This window comes from Schistocerca cancellata, chromosome 1 (genome assembly GCF_023864275.1).
Source record: "Schistocerca cancellata isolate TAMUIC-IGC-003103 chromosome 1, iqSchCanc2.1, whole genome shotgun sequence".
Classification (NCBI taxonomy): domain Eukaryota; kingdom Metazoa; phylum Arthropoda; class Insecta; order Orthoptera; family Acrididae; genus Schistocerca; species Schistocerca cancellata.
The window spans coordinates 1,158,898,890-1,158,923,014 of record NC_064626.1 but is presented as its reverse complement, the minus strand read 5'-3'; the positions used below and the strand labels follow the sequence as shown (position 1 = coordinate 1,158,923,014).

The 24,125-nt window shown below is 42.8% G+C and overlaps 1 protein-coding gene across 1 annotated transcript in view; it reads left to right on the top strand.

The window, feature by feature from the left end:
* The window catches only part of LOC126137422 (tubby-related protein 4), a 554,251-nt gene that overhangs the window by 488,148 nt on the left and 41,978 nt on the right, over positions 1-24,125 (top strand). Inside the window, exons 10-12 of the mRNA XM_049915215.1 lie at positions 1,497-3,607; positions 13,532-13,691; positions 14,217-14,399. Of these exons, the coding sequence (XP_049771172.1) occupies positions 1,497-3,607; positions 13,532-13,691; positions 14,217-14,399 (2,454 nt within the window). The remainder of the gene's footprint in view (positions 1-1,496; positions 3,608-13,531; positions 13,692-14,216; positions 14,400-24,125) is intronic.

Below are 24,125 nucleotides of genomic sequence, written 5' to 3'. Positions count from 1 at the left end.
AGTCTGAGGTTACTATCAATATTGTCAGCAAGGTCAACATGAACAGCAATGGTCCAAACACGCTTCCCTGCGGCATACCCCAAGTTATCTATACATCTGCCGATGATTCACCATTCAAGATAACATGTTGTGTCCTCCTTACCAAGAAATCTTCAGTCCAGTCACAACTTTCGCTTGATATCCCTTATGATCGTACTTTTGATAATAAGCATAGCTGTGGCGTTGAGTGAAGTGCTTTCCAGAAATCGAGAAATACTGCATCTACCTGCATTGATCCATGAGAAAAGTGCGAGCTGTATTTCACATGATTGGTGTTTTCTAAATCTTTGCTGGCTGGCATGGAGAATGTCATTCTGTTCCAGATACCTCTTTATGTTTGAGCTCAGAATATGTTATAAGATTCTACAGCAAATGTATGCCGAGATATGGTGAATTACTTCCGCTATTCTTCTTGTGGACAGGTGTGACCTGTGCTCTCTTCTAACTCCAGGGCACGGTCTTTTGCTCAAGGGATTCACGATAGATTGTAGTTAACAGGGTCGAAAACTGGGTATAAAATCTGATAGCGATTCCGTCGGGCACTGGAAATTTGTTCAGTTTTAACGATTTCAGCTGCCTCTCAACGCTTCTGACACTATCTATTTCACTCATCTTTTTAGTGATAAGAGAATTATATTGGGACAATACTTCAGGGTTTTCCTTTGTCAAGTAACGTTATGCGTTTGCTTTGCTATTCTCGGTTTCATTTTCTGTCTCGTCTGTGACTATCTTCACTAGCTTCAGATAGTAGACTATACACAAAGTCAGCTAAGTATACATAATTTGGACCTTTCCGTTAATTAGGAAGGATCTGTTAAGTTCTCTTCCCTACTGCCTAATTCCAGATTTGTTTGCTGTTCTCTGGCGATAAGGCAAAACTGTCATCGACTCAAAGGTTGATTTTGGCACCACAGTACATTCACTTTGCGTGATACTACTGGACGAGCTAAGCTCTTATCTTTCTCCATCGCTTGAAACGATCCAACAGCCAGTTGTAGGGAGATCAACAGTTTAAAATGCACTTGTAACTTTAACAAATTATTGCCAGAAACGAAAGAAGCGATAAATGTCAAGAAAAACGGTTGGCTCAATTCAGGACTGAAGCTCTGAGCTTTGGGCGATACTTACCCACTTAGCTACCAACCCATGGATGATTCACTTCTTTATTTCCTTCTTACGTATAGCTTTTTTGTCCAATCTCTTTTTGGTTTTTCTTTGTTTTTTTCTGAACCGATATAGTTCATCTCTTTCATTTTTATAGGGTCTAGGAGTCATATGCCTGGCCCTGAGCAGTTAGCAGATAAACGTACAATAGTGGTGAGGACTGCATCGTTATATATATTTGTTGCACTTTGGGGTCCCTGAAAATTTCATCGATCAGTTGATTTCTGTTCACAAATGCATATTCACTTTGAACAGCGTTAACTATGTTGGCATAAACTTCTAATTTGTTTCAGCACATCAAACTGGTGGAAGTGACATCAAACATCTGGGGTACGAAGTTTAAAATCCACGGCTTAGCTCCGTCAGTACCAGCAAACTTGGGCCAGGTCACTTACAAGACTTCGCTCCTCCACCTGCAGCCCCGCCAGATGACCCTGGTGATCACCGAACTCCGAGACGACTTCCCACCCGGCCCCGACCCCAACTTCAATCCAAACCTATTCTCCGAGGACGAAGAGGAGGCGTATTACCACGAGGAGAGCTCCAAAATGCCGGCCGGTTACCAGAGCGACATCGCTCCGCCCATAGCACCCATGACACCGAGAAGCCATCACACGCCGTCCACCAGCGGTCGTTTCGTACAGAGTCGATCGAGGATGCACCAGGCACTGCACAGCTCGAAAGCTCACAGCCACCAGAATAGTATAACTATATCTAGCAACGCGACCGCCGCTCTAGCGAGAGCAGAGTCATACGAGGACGAATTCTCGTACAGTGAAGTGACGGAAGCCACGAGCTCTTGTGAAAGTCTCAAAAATAGTTCTGTTCCTGCTTCCGTTTCGTCTGCAGCGAAAAATTGTACAGACAGTTACCCGTGTCAGCAGATGATATCCGTGCCTAATGGGAATGGTTACAATGGGAATGGTTACAATGGGAATGGGTCTTACAATAACGCCTTAGGGTCGGGCAGTAGTAACAGTTATAGTAGTGGTGCTGTTGCACAAATAACGCGATCTAACATCGGAATGGCCTCCCAAGGTGGACAGTCCCGACACGTCATTCCGCCACTAGTTTGTGAAGGAGCAGTTCCTGCTCTGCAGTCGCCTAAAAACACGGTAGCTCCGAGCGACGTTTTAATCGACCTGACGTCCTCGACACATACTATGGTAGCCTCCTCGCCGTCCGATTTTTCCGGTAACATACAAAGAGTGAAAACCACAATCGAGCATAACCAAAACAGGGGCAACGCGGTAACGAATCTCAGTTTAACACCGGGAGGGGCAGAGCAAAGCTGCGTCGAAATGAAACCAGTTGTGGTGAAGAGACTGGATACAGAGGGGAGCGGTAAACCCCACCAGTCTAATAATGGCAGCTATAGCGAAACAGCGATCACTTTAGAGGGAAGTTTCACTACGACAAGTGGCCCGTCCTACTGCACGTCACCACACAAAGGGACGAGTAGTAGCAGTGCGGGCAAGAGAAAGGAGAAGAGTGGCGCGACGAAATCGAGTCCTAGTGGGAACCAGATAGGTATTGCCGGCAACAAGTGGTGCGTTACGAAACCGGAAGAACTGCTCTTCATCGACGAAGACGGATCGGGCGAGCCGGTCGCTCCGGAAAGGGGAGTCAGACGTATCCCGACTTCGGTATCGATAGCTCCCTGCACAGCCGCTTGTGTAGCCGACTCCATGGTGCGGAGCTGCAGCGTCGGATACCTCGACATGGTCGACGTCAACATAGTCCCGTGCGACGTAGCCCTGTCCATGCTGAGGAAGGACACGCCGAAGCGCCTAGTCCTGGTGAACAGGAAGAAACAGCGGAAACACAAAAGCAAGCAGCACCAGAGTCGCGAGGGAGGTGACAAGGCGAAGGACAGTTGCGCGGGGCTGCCCAAGCTGAAGCACTGCGGCAAGAGCAAGAGCCTCGACTCTAGCGATCTGTTTCCGACCAGCGATACGTCCGAGAGCAGTTCCACTGCGGATCCTCCGTCCACGAAGAGATCGACCGACCGTGCCGGGAAGGAAACCGGCTCGGCGAGCGCGAGCGGCGAGGTGAGTCGCGAGTCGTCATCGGCGTCGTCACCGCCACCGGCAGCCCCGCCGCCGCGGGAGTCTCCGCCAGTCGGCGAGCGGCGCGCTGAGGTCAGGGCCAGTGGCGCGCAGGCAGTGCTGGCGCCAGCGCCGCTGTCGCCAGCGGCGAGTCCGCCCAGCGCGCCACGGAGGCAGCAGCAGCACGCGCTGGCGGCGCTCGAGAGCCTGGCGTCGCGCATCCGCGAGCTGGACGAGACGCACTCGCTGCCGCCGCCGTCGCCCTGCGCCTCCCCGCGGCTGCCACGCAGCAGCCCCGCCAGCCCGGCGCCCAGCAAGAAGGCCGCCAAGCGCAACCAGTCCTCGTCTCCCATCAGGTAACGTGCGACTTCCACAGGGGTCTGTTCTGGGTCCTTTGCTTTTCCGGTTGTACTGGATGGTTTTAATTAAACTTTTGCTACTTCAGAGGGAGCGAAAGGCTATTTACAATTTGTACAGAAACCAAATGGCAGTTATAAGAGTCGAGGGGCACGAAAGGGAAGCAGCAGTTGGGAAGGGAGTGAGACAGGGTTGTAGCCTATCCCTGATGTTATTCAATCTGTATATTGAGAAAGCAGTAAAGGAAACAAAAGAAAAATTCGGAGTGGGTATCAAAGTCCATGGAGAAGAAATAAAAACGTTGAGGTTCGCCGATGACATTGTAATTCTGTCAGAGACAGCAAAGGACCTGGAAGTGCAGTTGAACGGAATGGACAGTGTCTTGAAATGAGGATATAAGATTAACATCAACAAAAGCAAAACGAGGATAATGGAATGTAGTCGAATTAAGTCAGGTGATGCTGAGGGAATTAGATTAGGAAATGAGACACTTAAAGTAGTAGAGGAGTTTTGCTATTTGGGGGGCAAAATAACTGATGATGGTCGAAGTAGAGAGGATATAAAATATAGACTGGCAATGGCAAGGAAAGCGTTTCTGAAGAAGAGAAATTTGTTAACATCGAGTATAGATTTAAGTGTCAGGAAGTCGTTTCTGAAAGTATTTGTATGGAGTGTAGCCATGTATGGAAGTGAAACATGGACGGTAAATAGTTTGAACAAGAAGAGAATAGAAGGTTTCGAAATGTGGTGCTACAGAAGAATGCTGAAGATTAGATGGGTAGATCACGTAACTAATGAGGAGGTATTGAATAGAATTGGGGAGAAGAGGAGTTTGAGGCACAACTTGACAAGAAGAAGGGACCGGTTGGTAGGACATGTTCTGAGGCATCAAGGGATCACAAATTGAGCATTGGAGGGCAGCGTGGAGGGTAAAAATCGTAGAGGGAGACCAAGAAATGAATACACTAAGCAGATTCAGAGGTATGTAGGTTGCAGTAAGTGCTGGGAGATGAAGAAGCTTGTACAGGATAGAGTAGCATGGAGAGCTGCATCAAACCAGACTCAGGACTGAAGACAACGACAACAACTTTAGAGGGCCCCCACTACAAACGAGCGATTATACAACAATGAAACTTTGTGAAAACATTTGCAAGAACATGCAGAACAAACATAATGAGTAAACCATTGAAAGAAACACATTTTAAGCAGGGAAAAATTCTCCCATCGAAGCACAAAAAACGCAAATGCGTTTCTGTTTATCTGACTGAAAAATGAGGTACCAGCTGCCTCATTCTACTTTCCTCAGCCCTTTAAAAATTTCCCAAAAATGTTGGCATGTGAACTTGTTTGCATTTTTTTAACATGCAACTCAGAACAGTGTCCCACAAGCTCCCCTAACTGTAACTCACTCACACCTAGCAGTGCATTGTAAGTCACTCATATCCATCCATGCCAGTTCCCCTTTCTCACTCACTCAGTCAGCCCAACTCAGTGTCTTTATCTCTTTGTGTGTCTCTGTCATTGCCCCTGTATCACAAAAAATGGCTCAGATGGCTCTGAGCACTATGGGACTCAACATTTGAGGTCATCAGTCCCTTGAACTTAGAACTACTTAAACCTAACTAACCTAAGGACATCACAAACATCCATGCCCGAGGCAGGATTCGAACCTGCGACCGTAGCAGTCGCTCGGTTCCAGACTGTAGCGCCTAGAACCGCTCGGCCACACCGGCCGGCTTACTTTTCCATCTCTTTGCCACTGCCACTCCCATCTTCTCCCCTACCATAAAAATGTGAATAGTATTGCGTGCCAAAATTTTTGGAAACATTTTTAAAGGCGCTGATGAACGTAGAATGAGGCAGCTGGTACCGCACTTTCCATTCAGAGTCTTTTAAATAAACAGGAACTTATCCGCATTTTTTGAGCTCCGATAAAAGCACATTTCCACTGGCTCCCATCTTCGCCCTGTTGTAACTCATATGAAAAGAAATAAAATTTAAATGGTTTTCTTACGTGAAACTGAAATAATACAAACGCAATTTTACACCTGAGACCGGATTTTTATGTTCAAAAAATTTTGCCTGTATACTACAACACAGGGTTCCCAGCGGATAACGGAGACACTTTACAGCACATTTCTCTGTGCTACGTCACTCCATGCATTTTCGCCTCACACCAGATCTTATGTGCGTGTTTTCCGTGGAAAAGCAAGGTAACTTTGAAACTCTGTGCCTCGGAAATGGATGAAGATGCAAAGAAAATTTTCAAGGTTGTTCGAGTTCGGGATGTTAGGCATACATCGTAAAATACAGCCATTTGCTGTCCACAGCTGTCGTGAAAGTGCAGCTGTGTTTTAGTACCCAATAAGCAAGTTTTTTGGATGTTTCTCGATAACGGATGAAGATTTCTGGAAATGCGTACACATCTATTTTAGATAAATGCCTGTGAAATATACTGATAAAATTTGTGCAATGTGCTGCAGTTATTTTTTATTCAGATTTCGCTCATACCGAATTTTATATGTAAAAATAGGGTAAATTTGAACCTTGGTGTCTTGGAAACAGATAAAGGTATCAAGATTTTCGAGATTAGCTCTTAGAGATATACCGTAAAATTTCAGTCATTTGCTGTGCATAGCTATCTTGGAATCTTCAGCTGGGTTTTAGTCCGCTAATGACGTTGAAAATATAGCGAATAACTGTTTTTGTGGATTTTTCGAAGAAACCTCTCCACAATCCTTTAATGCATCAACACTCGTGAAGAGCAACAGCACTTTTGCCTTTGTTTTGATAAAACAGCCTTGCGAGTAAAGACCTGCTGCTGGCCGGTGTGACCGAGTGATTCTAGGTGCTTCAGTCTGCAACTGCGCGACCGCTACGGTCGCAGGTTCGAATCCTGCCTTGGGCATGGATGTATGTGATGTCCTTAGGTTAGTTAGGTTTAAGTAGTTCTAAGTTCTAGGGGACTAATGACCTCATATGTTAAGTCCCATAGTGCTTAGAGCCATTTGAACCATTTGAAAGACCTGCTGTCCTTTTCAGACCCATATTGACTGCCTGCAACTGTAATTCGCACTGATGCATGTGTTTCAAACCTATTATCACCGTACCACTATTGGTTCCTAATGGCAAGTCATGACACTAACACTTCTAACGCAAATCCTGCAGTGCATAGTCTGAACTTAAATATTTTCCCATATACATTTAATCTTTTCTATAAGTGGAACTCTTTTTAATGTCCACCTTTCCCTTCTGCAGTTTTGGTACCAAACCAATTGTGGCCTATTACATCACCTGTCTTTTTCTTGGTCTCCTGGGGCCTCTCTTCCCTGTTGGTTTAAAGTTCTTTATCTGATGTATAGTTCCTCTAGGTCTATTTTTGTGACATTCATTCAATTTCTTTTTGTTTTCACCTAGTTTTTCTTTCATGCTCCAAATTTTAACTCCTTTATTTGTTTCTGTGTTCCTTTTTTAAAGCAACAAAGGTGCATTATTTGCAACAAAACAATAACTTATTAATAAAAGGATACACTTTTAAATGTTGATATAACATTTGCCGCCGCCGTAGCACACCAACCATACTAAAAATGACATGTTTTGGAGAGATTTTACACAACTATAAATTTGTGAACTACCGAATACAGCATGTTAGCTTTGCAACCACTGAAAACAACATGGCGGCTGCTCGGCTTGCTTCTGTTAGCCAGTCATAGCACAGGACATGTGATGGCGGTTGTAGTGTGGTTGGAACCTAATGCCACAGCCCAAAATAATTTAAAAACCTTAACTCTCACAAATATTTGACTGTTTTCCCTCAAAGCAGTTTCAGCTGTTGTGTTAGGTCCCAACCTAACCATAACCTCAGTCACATGTCCTATGTTATGACTGGTTGACGAGATCATGTGCTCTGCACTGTGATTGGCTGACCGAGGCAAACAGGGCAGCTGACATGGTGTTTTCAGCTTTTTCAAAGCTAACATTCCATATGCTTTCGTACTGTCCATGTTATGGAAGTATGCAGTTTCAGTGATAGACCACATTAAAGATCTCTCCGAAACGCATCATTTTTAGTACAGTTTGTTGAGGCAAAATGCCAGGAAATACGCTACTTAGTTGTGAAAAATATGTGTTTTCGATGAATTCCACACAATTCGACCAATGCACGAAACGTAAAAGACATCTCGTGTATCTGCTATCTCCACTCCTGAAGCACTTCTCAGAGCAACAGTCGCTCTCCCTCTCTCCAACTCCCTTCCACACCCTTCCACCACCAACGATGTGTGACTGCTGATGATAACTACAGTCAAACACGACATCAAACTTATTAAACTAGGGGAATATTCCCATGTGACTATGGGAAGAAATTTTTTGGTCAGCCGGCCGCAATGGCTGAACAGTTCTAGGCGCTTCAGTTTGGAACCGTGTGACCGCTACGGTCGCAGGTTCGAATCCTGCCTCGGGCATGGATGTATGTGATGTCCTTAGGTTAGTTAGGTTTAAGTAGTTCAAAGTTCTAGGGGACTGATGACCTCAGATGTTTAGTCCCATAGTGCTCAGAGCCATTTGAACCATTTTATTTTGGTCATCTGTTAGGAATGGCGTAATAGAGAGACAAGATGCACCCATGTCCACACCAGACCGCCCCACCCCAAGAAATTAGCCATTGTTGAACACGTGGAGCCTTCTCGCACATAAACATACTATGCAATGCAACGAACCAACATTTTGGCACAAGTTTCTTCCTATGTACTATCTGATCAAAAGTATCTGGACATTCCTATGTGATGCAGAACTGGCCACTATATGTAACAGGAGGCATTCCCAGCATAAAATGAGATGGAGAGAATTTTATTGTCAGTAGAGAAGCAGTAACAGCATAATGAGTCGATTAGAGGAGCTCAGTGACTTCGAATGTGGGCTGGCTACTGGATGTCACAAGAGTAACAAGTCCATCAGCGACATTTCAACCTTTTTAAAGCTGCCCAAGTTCATAACTAGTGATATGATTGTAATGTGGAAACACCTAGGAGCAACCAGGGTCAAACCAAAAACTAGTTGGATCTCACACAATGTTGGACAGGGACTGTCACCCATTGTGTAGGATGGCTGCAAGGATCCCATGAAATCAGCAAGCGGAATCCCTCATGAGTTTCAAAGTTCTGTCAGCAGTCCAGCTAGCATAAGGACTGTGAGATGGGGGTTAAAAAGCATGGTGTGCAATGATCGAGCACTCCTCGTATGCCACACATTTCTGCAGTCAACGCTAAGCGACACTCGATATCATGTAAAAAGTCTTCACTGGCCAGTGGATGACTGAGAACAAGTGATTTGGAGTGATGAATTGAACTTTACTCTGTAGCAGGGTTTGGGTTTGGCAGAAGCCTGGAGAACGCAACGTACCATTATGTGTAGTAGCAACATTGAACTACTGAAGCAGGGGTGTTATGGTATAGATGTGTTCTTAGTTGTCACGGTGTGGTACCCATTTGCACTTAATATGATAACGGCGAAGAGTAGATATACGCCATGTTAATGTTCAATAATAGGTGTCTGGATACTTTTTATGAGATAATGTAAAGACGGCTTCCTCAAGGAGCGACAGTCATGTCATTAGTAGAGCTTGAACCATTTGTTGCGATTGTTAAGTATTTTGCACCAGCGAGCTTTCAGCAGCTGGCTGTGGAGATACGATGCAGCATCTATGGAATGGAAAAAAACCTGACTATGGTGGAAGATGACCGTCGCCCCAAAACACGGTCCAGCACTGGGGGCAACAGGTAGGCGGAACGGACAGTGTGATAGAATTTCATTAGATCAGATCATTTGACTGAGATTGATACAAAAATCCAGATGATAACGAAAAAATCTTTCCAACTCATTCTTAAGGCCAGTTCTCAGTGCACCTTACAATTTAGCCAGGGGCGGTATACCCTTCTTCCGCCATAGGTTCTCTTTGAGGTGCAACACAGCTTTGTAATGTGTGACGGATAGGAATTGTTTAGTTAAATATCGATGTAGAGTCTGTCGAACTTGGGGCTCTAGTCTTCTGGTCATGTTAAAGATAAAAGTTCACGTCTAAAGTGAATATAAATCAGACAGTTAATAGGAGAGAGACTAAATAATATCGTCAGTGATTTACGCAGAATGTATCTTACGTTATTATAAGTTATCATTGATAATTGGATTACTTCTATAAAGGGAGAAGAGTGATTTCAGCAGTCTGTGTGTTTGTTTGTGTGTGTCTGTGGAAATCGTAGTGACAAATATTTGACAATAAATACCGAAAATGTCATGAAATTTTTGGAGGATTGAGCAATGGTGAGAACTGAAGGCGCCTGGTTCCCCATTTTTCTATCAGTCTATTAAAAACGTACATATTCCTTTTTTTGTGCTCCGACAGGAGCATTTTCCGCTGGTTTATATAAAACGAATTCTACAGGCCTGTAAAGTTTCCATAGTGTACGTTGACACACATCAACGACAAATAAAAACCTATGCATAGGTAAACACAATGAGGTGACCGTTATACAGAGAGAGCAAGTCATAAAGTTTCGTTGGTGTAAAAATACTGACTGAAAACATAAGTTTAGCGATGTCAGAATCCCTGCGGGCCTGCGATGACCCGAGAATCCTTGCCATGTGTTCACTATGTGAGTTAAAACTTCTTTTCCGCCTCAACCAGATTTTACGTGCATAAGCACGATAACTTTGAACCTCCAGATTTCCGTAATAAATAACGACGTTGAAAAAAGTAGCAAGGGACCGAAAAAACACCATTTTAAGAACATGTGGTAAAAATTTCCACAATTTATCATTGATTGAAATTATATAAGTGGCCATTCCACAATTGGTACTTCTGGCAGTCGAAAAATCATGGTTCTTCGGATGTATTTGATAACAGATTTTGATAATTGCAGCCCACGGGTCAAAAATGGTCAAAAACCGGTTTTCGCTATTTTCTTCATGGATACGATAACTTAGAACATCTGAATATCGGGCGTGGATAAGAACATTGAAAGAAGTTTTGAAGTTCACCGAGAATGTCATCATGAGAATATATGGTAAAAATTTCGTAGATCTTCCGTGAATAGAAATTATAGGAGTGGCCATCCACACAGTTTGTACTTTCCGTATCCAAAAATTAATGTTTTTCAGGGTTTTCTTAAGAACTGACCATGAAAAAATGGTGCTTTTATAAGCTACCTACGGTCCATCCAAGACCACACCTAATGCAAGGGAACCACTCGATCTGTTCAGTTTTCCTGGGCTCTGGAGATCAAATTTTGATCTTGTACTGTAAGATAGCTACAGCATGCCCACTCTTCCGATAGGTATACAAATGGCAACTAGTGCAAGCGCTATCCACAGCACTTGACCCCTTCATGTCTGTGATCAACAGAGGCTGAGTTATGAGCCCCTGAACAAACGCATTTTCGCAGACGGCTTTTTTGGAACATATTGGTACCATGCACAGACGATAACCAACCCACCAATTTTCACTGGCAAATTGGCAGGTGTTCATTGACGAATCTTTTACCAAACAATGCAACAGCTTTTCCTCAAATTGTACCGCATCAACAACTGATTGTCAGAAAACTTGACCAGTTGTCTGTCGCTTTGATGCTAGCTCAGCCCAATTTCGTATGATTTTTTTTACCCCCAGGTGTTCTCTATACATTCGCTCAGCTTTCTGTGCACTACAGTCTACTGCATTATAGATTAAATGCAGTCTGTAATTCCTGTAACGATCAGCACACCAACTTTGATAACCAGTCATGAAATGTAAACAGTAGTAAAGTCCACCATGGGCTGATAACTTTTTGTTTCCTTCTTGTAGATCACATTACCATCATCTTCAATATGGCAAGCAGTTGTGTTTATGAAAAGTAACCAACTGACAAATATGTTCATTCAGTTTCTCATCTCAGTTAATTCATCGTAACACCAGCAAAATCATATCCAACAATTGGTTCTTTACCTCAAAATACTCCATGTATAGGCCCTACCATGTGTACGATATTAGCGCTAAATGTTTTAGACACCTCCTGACATATGGTAACATTTAAGCGTGTTTATAGAATGTTCTGTGTCTACAGCAAGTACTGCATGTCACACATAGAACAACAAATGTATTGTATCTTTCAACTTCGTTATGTATCAGAATTATACAACGGGTCAACAGAAACATCCGATCTCACGTGGGTTGGATCGGACGCTTCAGTATTTCCTTATACAACCAACAATTGTTCACTCTTCCTGACTTTCTTCAATTGTTAGTAGCGATCGACCTGCATTGCAATGAAGGCTATAAATTCAACTATAGTTACTTTTTTCACAATTATTTACTGCTGAAGTGAATAGTAACTACACTCCTGGAAATTGAAATAAGAACACCGTGAATTCATTGTCCCAGGAAGGGGAAACTTTATTGACACATTCCTGGGGTCAGATACATCACATGATCACACTGACAGAACCACAGGCACATAGACACAGGCAACAGAGCATGCACAATGTCGGCACTAGTACAGTGTATATCCACCTTTCACAGCAATGCAGGCTGCTATTCTCCCATGGAGACGATCGTAGAGATGCTGGATGTAGTCCTGTGGAACGGCTTGCCATGCCATTTCCACCTGGCGCCTCAGTTGGACCAGCGTTCGTGCTGGACGTGCAGACCGCGTGAGACGACGCTTCATCCAGTCCCAAACATGCTCAATGGGGGACAGATCCGGAGATCTTGCTGGCCAGGGTAGTTGACTTACACCTTCTAGAGCACGTTGGGTGGCACGGGATACATGCGGACGTGCATTGTCCTGTTGGAACAGCAAGTTCCCTTGCCGGTCTAGGAATGGTAGAACGATGGGTTCGATGACGGTTTGGATGTACCGTGCACTATTCAGTGTCCCCTCGACGATCACCAGTGGTGTACGGCCAGTGTAGGAGATCGCTCCCCACACCATGATGCCGGGTGTTGGCCCTGTGTACCTCGGTCGTATGCAGTCCTGATTGTGGCGCTCACCTGCACGGCGCCAAACACGCATACGACCATCACTGGCACCAAGGCAGAAGCGACTCTCATCGCTGAAGACGACACGTCTCCATTCGTCCCTCCATTCACGCCTGTCGCGACACCACTGGAGGCGGGCTGCACGATGTTGGGGCGTGAGCGGAAGACGGCCTAACGGTGTGCGGGACCGTAGCCCAGCTTCATGGAGACGGTTGCGAATGGTCCTCGCCGATACCCCTGGAGCAACAGTGTCCCTAATTTGCTGGGAAGTGGCGGTGCGGTCCCCTACGGCACTGCGTAGGATCCTACGGTCTTGGCGTGCATCCGTGCGTCGCTGCGGTCCGGTCCCAGGTGGACGGGCACGTGCACCTTCCGCCGACCACTGGCGACAACATCGATGTACTGTGGAGACCTCACGCCCCACGTGTTGAGCAATTCGGCGGTACGTCCACCCGGCCTCCCGCATGCCCACTATACGCCCTCGCACAAAGTCCGTTAACTGCACATACGGTTCACGTCCACGCTGTCGCGGCATGCTACCAGTGTTAAAGACTGCGATGGAGCTCCGTATGCCACGGCAAACTGGCTGACACTGACGGCGGCGGTGCACAAATGCTGCGCAGCTAGCGCCATTCGACGGCCAACACCGCGGTTCCTGGTGTGTCCGCTGTGCCGTGCGTGTGATCATTGCTTGTACAGCCCTCTCGCAGTGTCCGGAGCAAGTATGGTGGGTCTGACACACCGGTGTCAATGTGTTCTTTTTTCCATTTCCAGGAGTGTATATAGTAAGTGGGAGAAATGTAGCGTTGTCTACATGTCATAGTATTTATCTGCTCCTTCACACCCTAATTTTGTTTTTGTGAACGTGAATGTCTAATCACAATTGCCATCTTAAGCCTATTTTCCTTTTCAGGAAGCATTTGCTCAATTCACCACTTTTGTCAAGGAGACAGCGCAAGAACAAAAGTATAGAAAGTTCTGACGACGAAATCGTCCACTCAGGAGATGAAATATTTAATGGAAGAAATTATAGGGATCTAGAAAGTTTCCAAAAAGCGCAGTTACGACAAAAAGTGAGTAGCGTAATATTTAAAAGTTGTATTAATAAAATGTCCACATTTCTTTGTGCTATAAGCTGAGAATAACAACACATTCAAACAACTGATCTTATGTAATAAACAGGAAACATTATACAGCAGAATTATAAAGAATGAATCAAGTGAAGTATACAAGCACCACCCGAATCAAGATATTGGAAAGAGGAGCATCAAAAATAGGTTAATTTCTTTGTAATCTGTTCTCCCGACATTTTGAAGGTAGACATCCTTATACCTTCTAAAGCTATATAGCTTTTGCGAAAGAAATAAGAAAAGATCAAAATTAATAGATACACACATTTTATACATTCTAAGTATTTTGACCTATTATCAAGATATCTTCTTCCCAAAAAATTTAAATGCCATTAATATTACTGAAATAATGGAAACATATGTAAATTTTGCAGTTTTTTTAATCAAAATGTTGACATCAAGCATATATAGATGTGTAAAGATGTGCAAGTGAATATTTTATTTCTAAGTTTCTCTCTTGTTGTACAGCTAAAACGTGGCAAAGGTATCGATGGCAGTCCAACGCCTCAGAGTCCAAGGCGCAGAGAGTTCGTGATGCACAACAAAGCTCCCATGTGGAATGAGAGCAGTCAGGTGTATCAGCTTGACTTTGGTGGGAGAGTGACACAGGAATCTGCTAAGAATTTCCAGATCGAATTCCGAGGCAAGCAGGTGAGCAGTAAATGAAATACTCTAACATTTGTGAAAACTGCAACATGAAGACTTATACAAGTCACTGAATTGAACTTTGTGGCCCAGATTAGAGCTGCACATAATATCCGACTCTGGGAATTCACAGTTGTGTGAAGCCCTATGTGAGAGCCTTTAAATACTATGTAATGGAACCAAATAATGCTTGCATGCACTACCTGATCAAGAGTACCTGGGCACTGTGAGAGGTGTGTCCACCATTTGCCTTTGCAGTGGCTCAAATTTTGCTGAGAACACTTGCAGTGAGGTGTCTCAATGTCTGTGGAGTAATAGCACCCCATTATTCCTTGACAGCCAAAACTGGAAAAGGTAATGTTGTTGGGTATTGAGCTCTGGAACAAATTCGATTCTCTAACTCATCCCACAAGTTTTCAGGACTCTGCCAGCCAAGCCCAATTCAGGAATGCTATTATCCACAAACTCTTGTCTTACAGGCACTGCTGTATGACAGGGTTGGTTGTCATGCTAATACAAACAGTCATTGTCTCCGAACCGTTCCTCTGTTGTACACAGTACACAGTGCTGTAAAATGTATTCATATTCTTGTCCATCTAGCATTTTCTTCACAATAAGGGGACCACACCCTAACGATGAAAATCACCCCTATACCGCAACATCACTTCCTCTGCTTAATACTGTTGGCACTATATATGATGGCAGGTAATATTCTTGACACATCTGCCAAACTGAAACCCTTTCATCAGATACCAGAGTATAGCATGATTTGTCACTCCAGACTAGTCATTCACTGTCCAGTGGCATCACTTTTTAAACCACGTCAAGTGTCACTTGCACTGACTGCAGAAATGTATGGCTTATAGGGAGCTGTTTGACCATTGTAAACCTTTGCACAGTCATTGTGCTGGCTGGACTGCTGGTAGAACTTTGGAACTCACGAGTGATTCCTTCTGCTGAATTCATTTGATGTTTCACAGCCACCCTCCGCAGTGCTCAGTTGCACCTGTCTGTAAATAGAGGTTATCTGCCTGGCCTTATTTTATTTCTGATTCTTCCTTTCATGTTTCCACTTCACAGTCACATCACCAACAGTGAACTTGGGCAGCTTTAGAAATGTTGAAATGTATCTGATGGGTATGTTACTCTGGTTACATCAAGTGACTACTCCACGTTCGAAGCCACTGGGCACTCCTGAACAACTAATTCCGCTTTTACTGCTTCTCTACTTGACAACACAATTCTCCATACTTCCTTTTACAGCAGCTCCACCTCTTGTTATATCTAGTGGTAAATCCCACATTACATAGGTGGACACTTTGGCTCAGACAGTTTACGTACCTGGAGAATTTTGCCCTACACTATTCAAATGCAGTCCCTCAAAGAATCATTCACTGTATGACATTGATGAAAAAGTTTCTGGCTGATCATAACTCAGGCAAGTTCAGTGGGCAGTATGCCAGATCATAGTGCACACTATGGAAGCAGACACACCCTCTGTTCTTTGGAGAAGGCTTGCACATTCCTCACCGCATTAATCAGGCATTGTTCAGCTGATATATGGCATGTTGAGCTGCCTCATTGATGGGCAGTATCTCCAGCTATAAAACATTGCTGATATGCCTGCTATGATTTGCCATTCAACTCACCCTCAATATGTAGGAATGGAGATACCTATTGTTCTCGTTTTCGGGCATCCAAAAAGTAGTGAAATATACAGTGAATTGTAATGTATTCATCTGTGCTTTTGCCACATGTTTATCAGTAATGATGGACATTAGGTACAGAAATTGAGTGTAGTAATTGAAGCTGCCTGGAATTGTGTTAACCAAGGATGTTGTTAGACAAATTTACAAGTTCTTGTAGTGGCACCTGGAAAATGTACATAAATAATGGAACTATGAATGTTGCAGACTTATTTTATTCAGGAGAGTGTTACAATGATGCTGAAGAAAGAGGTCAGTACATGAATGTAAAAAAAAATGTTTCTCTGATCACATAAACTAGTCCCATAGGCATTAAGATAAGACAGAATTAGACTAAGAACAACTTTCAGAACATGAGGTAAACCATCACTTCTCTCACACACCATTTGTGAATTGAATGGGAAACTATCTATGAAGTTAAAAGTACCCTCTGTCATGCATCTTAGCATCTTACATTTACTTTTAGTATAAATATAGAAAGATGTAAACTTATTTCACCGTGTTGTTAGGAAAGGAAGAGTAGTTTCAATTCCTGACTTGATTTTGAACGTTCTGCCACCCTTTTGTGTGTGAGCACCCAAATACAGCTTATCATTACAAAGTACAGATTGCTTTCTGAAACACATAGAAATGTGTCGATAAAATGTTGTAGACAAAACAGGAGACTGAAACCATATGAGCTCTTTCATATTAATTGTTGTTGTATATAATAATGAAGGCGATTTGGCATTTTTAATGTCTGCTACTAACGTATTCTCCAAAATAAAATTCATCAGTGGTGATATAACCAGGCAGTCAGTGAATCAAGAGAGTTGTGGATACAAAATCTGTATTCAGTGGCTTGTCAGGTCATGGTTTCAGCTGAGAATAACAACACATTCAAACAACTGATCTTATGTAATAAACAGGAAACATTATACAGCAGAATTATAAAGAATGAATCAAGTGAAGTATACAAGCACCACCCGAATCAAGATATTGGAAAGAGGAGCATCAAAAATAGGTTAATTTCTTTGTAATCTGTTCTCCCAACATTTTGAAGGTAGGCATCCTTATAGCTTATAAAGTACATATAAACATAAAAGGATGGAAGAAATTGTTGGAATATGGAATCAGTCTATAAGGTGCCACATAGAGACAGATCTAACTTACTTAAAGCTCATAACTGTAGCGAGCAACTGAATCTACAATGCTAACAGAAGTGTGGTTAACTGCATCAAAAGAAAAAGTATCATGAGAAAACTACAAAATATTGAGACACAATTGTTGGTCAGCAAGTGACGTTCACGTGCTTTATTTCTTCATTGATTGTCCTCAATGTCAACGTACTGTGTTGCTATACTGGCTGAAAAATAGGGGAGGTGGAAGTTAGACACTGACTACGTAAATGATGTAGCCAACAGTTGCACCCATGAGCTGATTACCGGTACTTCAGATGTTAATTATAGTTTTCACCTTCTCCCCCACACAGTCTTGTTTGTTAAGGCTACTCATTATGTATCACTTAATATAAAACGGCTTTTGCTGTGAAATTACCTTATTCTCATTCACTCATCTCCTGCTGCTCTGCTGCTGCTGCTGCGGTTGTCATCTCGATTTATCATCTGCATGGCTGCTGCAAGTTGTAATTCCCTTGGCAAGGCGTCTTGTTTATCCTGGTCAGCTGTGTCCACCAGCATGCTGGTTGCCTGCTCCTGTATTTAATAGCTGCTTCCATAGAACCCGCTTGCTGATTGGCTGCTGTCATACTGTGACCATGAAACCCAAGTGCTGATTGGATGTTGCATCACTGAACTGCTCTTGAGTTCACTGTTCAAAGTTCATGAGACCTAGTTTATTATGCCCACATTCAATATTCCTCACCCAGGGCACCATGTGTGACATTCACCTGCTTTGTTTCTTTGTTGATTGCCCTCAGTGTCGACGTACTGCATTGCTACACTGGCTGAAAAGTGTGGGGGGGGGGGGGGGGGGGGGGAGGTGGAAGTTCAACACTGACTACTTTAGATTATGTAGCCGACGGGTGCACTTTTGCATTTCACAGTCCTTTACTTTCACTGTTCACAACTCTCCAATAAGACACAGTTATATAGCCAGTGCACTATTGTTTAACTTTCGATAAGCCTCATTAATAGGTTACAAGCTAACATCAACATACTGCTACAATAGATTACTGTTGAACATCTACAAGCAGTAAAAATCTAACCACATAGTTCTCGGCAAATAATATGGTCCGTATTGAACAGACACTGTCATTGTTTTAGCACACAGCCTATTAAACTTACATCACAGTTAACTTGATGCACTGTTGTTGATCTAACCAATACAGGTTTCCTGTCTGAAACTTGGTCGCGGAGTGACTGTCTCGAGACCAAAAATCGGGCCTTTATATATCATCACAATAATTGGCACTGAAACTACACATTGTTCGATGTTTAATTTACTGAAATTACAATTAAAACTTAACTCATTAAAATAACTGAAGACATTGAAAAAACCCGTCTCTTTAACAATTTCTTCTACTACAAGAGTTAGGCTGAATTATTTGTTTAAATGATGGAATTAACAGATATAGTTACGCAAACAATACTTTTGACAAAACTGGTAATTACTTTGGAATTAATTAAGAGCTGGCTTTGCTAACATGTTTTTGAATAGAGCCAAATAAATACTTAAAGAATGCTGTTAGTTGTTCCTCCAAATGTTTATAATTAGTATAGAATTTATATTTGTTTATAAGTCAACAATAGCATTTAAGTTACGAAACAATTACTTGATTTCACCCTATAACAAAAGATATTAACCAGTTATAGTCAAAATAAATTAGAAAATCAATTACACACATAAAAATAATCACGAAATTAGATCTGGTGTTATATTCTTTAAGACTGAGGGCCAACCTTTCTCTTTTATGGAAATACATATTATACTTATGTATGTTAACAGTAATTAGTCAGACATGAAAAAAATGAATTTTAAGGAGGCAGATGGCAAAACAAGAGGGTAAGTAAAAATATCCCAGCTTGCTTCGTCACAAGCACTCATCTTCACAAGAAATGGCAGTACTGGTAATAGACGCATATAAAAGTACATAAACTATTCAAAGTTTCAGAACTAATAGTTCCTTCCTCAGTGAGTAGGAAAGAGTAAAAAGGAAGGATGGTTTACTTAGACACCATGATGAGAGGGACTCATCTGTTGTACGGAAAAGATGAGTCCCTCTCATTCTGGTATCTGAGTGAGCTGCCCTTGCTTTTTACTCTTTCCCAATCTACCCCCCATACTCATTGAGGAAGAAACTATTAGTTCTGACTGTTTGGACTGTGTATGTACTTTTATGTGTGTTTATTATGAATACTGACATTTCTCATGAAGATGATTACTGGCTGACAATTATGTCTCAAAAAATTTTATAACAGGTGTGAGCAAGGAAACCTCTGGTGACAAACGGGCTGGATTCACATACTTATGCTTGGGAGCCACCTCATAGCATGACATAGTGGCAGCACTCCTAATGAATAAAGTCAATAGTACAGGGTGTACATAGAGTCTGGGAACACTTTCAATTATTTATTGCACAAGAACTAAACATTGTACAAATGTCATACACATTGCTTTTTGTAGAGAAACTCTGAAAGATTTTTTTTTTTTACAAATATTTGAAATGCGAAGCATAAGTGACCCGGCAGACCTCAATACAGTAATCAAATTCTTGCCATACCCGTCCCAGCATGGGATCATCAACTGTGGCAGTCTTTTCCCGTGTTCTCTCCTGGAGCTCTGCTACATCACGTGGTAGAGGCGGTACATAAACCAGATCTTTAATGTGTTCCCCCAGAAAAAAGTCACACAGAGTGAGATCTGGTGATAGGGGAGGTCATTTCGTGAAACAGCTGTCGAACTCCAATACACAGAAAGCTCACTCCACACCTGAACTCACCATGTTTGCGACTACTCCCCTGCAGCACACCTGAAATCACTCTTACTTTGGAAGACTTCTCTCCATTGAGAATGACATGCTGCATTCTGTTATCTAGGAACTCTTCAATCCAATCATACACCTGACCTATTCAGGGGGACCCTCCATTTCTCTACCCGATATCAGAGGTCGAGAAATTTGCACCCCAGATCTCCGCAGAATCGTCTGAGCCTCTGGTTTAAGCCTCCACTTAGCTCCAAACCAGAGGACCACGATCGGTTCTGGGAACGACACTACAAATAGTTAGCTCAGATTCCACCTCACGAGCGAGGCTTTCCGCCTTCACCAACTCCACCAACTGCCTGTATGAACTGAGGATGACCTCTGAACCCACATGGCAGGAGTCATTGGTGCCAACATGAGCAACAACTTGCATCTAGTGCTATCTATCGGCGCCGGCAGGGCCTCCTCCACATCTCAGATGAGACCCCCTGGCAAGCAGACAGAGTGAACACTGGCCTTCTTCCCCAACCTTTCCACTATTTCCCTAAGAGGCTCCATCACCCATCTAACACTGGAGCTCCCAATCACTAATAAACCCCTCCCCCCATGTGCCTGCTCAGACCTTGCTGGAGAAGTGGCCACATGTCCACCCATAGGCAGAGCGGGAGATGCCACATGACCAGCCTCCATATTGACCCTCTGCCTCGTGCGGCATGAACGCCGTTAAACCCACCACTCCCCTTGGGGAGAGGGTGGCCCAACCGTGCCCGGTACCCACGAAGATGTCTTGACAGCAGGGACCATGGGTGAAGCATGTGACACCTGGGGTGTACCATGCGACGCACCAGACTCCCCACTGCTGCTACACTCCAAGGCAGCAGCCTGAAGACAGCTGACCGCAGCCATCAGCATGTCCAACTGTTCACGAACAGTAGCCAGCTCCTCCTGCGCCCATACACAGCAGTCACAGTGGTGGAAGTGTAGCTGTGAGGATGGGTCATGAGTTGTACTCGGGTAACTCAGATGGTAGAGCACTTGCCCGTGAAAGGCAAAGGTCCCGAGTTCGAGTCTCGGTCCAGCACACAGTTTTAATCTGACAGGAAGTTTCATATCAGTGCACACTCGGCTGAAGAGTGAAAAATCTCATTCTGGAAACATCCCCCAGGCTGTGGCTAAGCCATGTCTCCACAATATCCTTTCTTCCAAGAGTGCTAGTTGTGCATGGTTCGCAGGAGAGCTTCTGTGAAGTTTGGAAGATAGGAGACAAGCTACTGGCGGAAGTGGAGCTGTGAAGATGGGTTGTGTGTCATGCTCAGGTAGCTGAGATGGTAGAGCACTTGCCCGCGAATGACAGAGGTCCCGAATTCGTATCTCGGTCCAGCACACAGTTTTAATCTGCCAGGAAGTTTCATCATGAAGATTGTTTATTGTTTTACAATAATTGTCTTAAAAATTTCCATTGTAAAATACTGTTTGAACTAGCAGTGAATTGATGTGTGAGTCTTTATAAAATTGGTGCTCACGTTAACTACATCTGAGACATTTTTTATTTTAAGTGATTTAGCACATAAACTTTATTGGTAAATAATTCAGTGGAGATCTGTTAAGTTGACTTTTACAATATTTAATGCAGCCGATTTCTCATTTAATAGACCAGTAAAACCTTTTTGTGAAATGACCAAAGCAAGTGCTCCATTAGAAAAAACTCCAATGAGTTGACTAAATTGCAACAAACTCCATTGAATTGACTTCACCGGATTTAGAAATTTTCGATGATTTTTTTTTCACTTTTTCTTCACCAATAATAGTTTCTTTTAGTAGCTCTAATGCCTACACCACAAACAAAAATTAGTAACTGAGCTGTGTCTGACATATCAGGATCTCATCCTAAGCAATTGCAGGTGCTTTGAATGTGATTGCAAGACCACACAAACTTTTTTTAATGTCATCAGCCATTGTACCAATTCAGCAAACAACTGTTTGCCCGGATAGACTTTTTTTTTATTATTTATCCTTATTTGGACATAGTACACCTGCAATGGCCAAGAGGCACTCCTTTACGAATTTGCCTTCACCGAAAGGCTTTAATGATTTGGCAATTTTTCTACTTCCTATAGAACTAGTTTTAACCAAGTTGTTGCACTGTGTCCTCAGTTTAGCAAACATTTGCTGTTGCTTGAACAAATTGACAATTTAATATTTTAATTTTGTCCTTCCACAACTGGTCTGTAAGCCGTTGCTAGGTAATGTGTTTTGTATAAAAGTGCCTCTTCATATCATATTTTCCTGCACAACAGATAGTGACTCATGACACAACAAGCAAACCAGTTTATCTTTGTACCTGATAAAAAAATAATCCTTCTACCATTTCTCCTGGAATTTGCATTTTTCAGCATCTACTTTCCTCTTCTTAATGCCAGACATTTTGCAAATAAACTCAGTAAAGATGTGCAAAAACACTTTCCCAAAATTAAAAAATATCTAGTACAGAATTTTATGCCTGAACTGACAACAGATAACCAGCCTGTTCACGAAATTGTGACCCTTACAGCTGTCATTCAAATTGGCACATTCCACAAGTAGTCAGTAAGTTTTATGCCATAGCTGTTTCCGCTACTCTCCACATGCATATGAGCACATGGACCATAACTTCACACTCAGACTGGAAATGTGTTTCTCTTTATTCATACCCAGCACTGGCAAAATAACATTGCGCACATGTGGAATAAGTATGCAGAATAAGATGAGCCAGGTATCATGTGAAATATACAAAAATAGGTTCTGAAGGGAGTACAGTGTGAGTGCTTCACTCATTCTCACAAATTTCTTCTTTGGGTCAGACTGAAACCAGTCATGGGCCAGATCTGGCCCACAGGCCACAATTTGTCCGCTCATTTTTTCTAGTAACAGGAGTGCAAGAATATAAAGTAAGATACAATATACTAAAAATGTTCAAAGACAAAATAGCAGAATGCCTGCTAAGTACTTAAACTATGAGAAAATGAAGGATAAAGAAGTTTTCGTTTATCAAACAGCACCATCTGCATCTACATCATACTCTGCAAGCCACCTATGGTGTGTGGCACAGGGTACTTTTTGTACCATTAACTGAGCTCTCCAATACTGTTCCATTTGTGAATAGTGTGTGGGAAGAATGATTGTCGGTAAGCCTCTGTATTGGCTTTAATTTCTGGAATTTTCTCCTCATGGTCATAACTGGAGACATAATCTAGTAGGAGGTAATGTGTTGTCCTACTCTTCCCGGAAAGTGCTCTCTTGAAATTGCAATAGTAAATCTCTCCGTGATGCACAGTGCCTCTCTTGTAATGTCTGCCAATAGAGTTTGTTGAGCAGTTTCGTAATGCTCTCGTGCCAACTAAACGTTCCTGTGTTGAAATGTGCTGCTTTTCATTGGATCTTCTGTATCTCTTCTATCAGTCCTATCTGGTATGAGTCCCAAACAGATGAACAATACTTAAGAATTGGTTGAACAAGTTTCTTATAAGCCACTTCCTTCGTGGATGAGTTACTTTTCCTTAAGATTCTTCCTATGAATCTGAGTCTGGCATCTGCTTTTCCCATTCACATCTATATTCAGCAAACCACCCTGAAGTGCATGGCAGAGGGTACATCCCATTATACAAGTAATTATGGTTTCTTTCCATTCCATTTACATATGGAGCACAGGAAGAATGATTGTTTGAATGCCACTGTGTGCACAGTAATTAATATCATCCTCACAATCTATAAGTGAGTGATACACAGGGGGTTGTAGTATATTCCTAGAGTCATCATTTAAAACCAGTTCTTGAAACCTTGTTAATAGACTTTCTTGAGATAGTTTACGTCTATCTTTAATAGACTTTCGTGAGATAGTTTACGTCTATCCTCAAGAGTCTTCCAGTTCAGTTCCCTCATTATCTGTGTGACACTCTCCCATGGATCAAACAAACCTGTGACCATTCATGCTGCCCTCCTCTGTATGCATCCCCTATTTGTCCTATTTGGTATGGGTGTTACACACCTAAGCAGTATTCTAGAACCGGAACATGAGTAATTTGTATGCAATCTCCTTTGTAGACTCATTGCACTTCCCCAGTATAA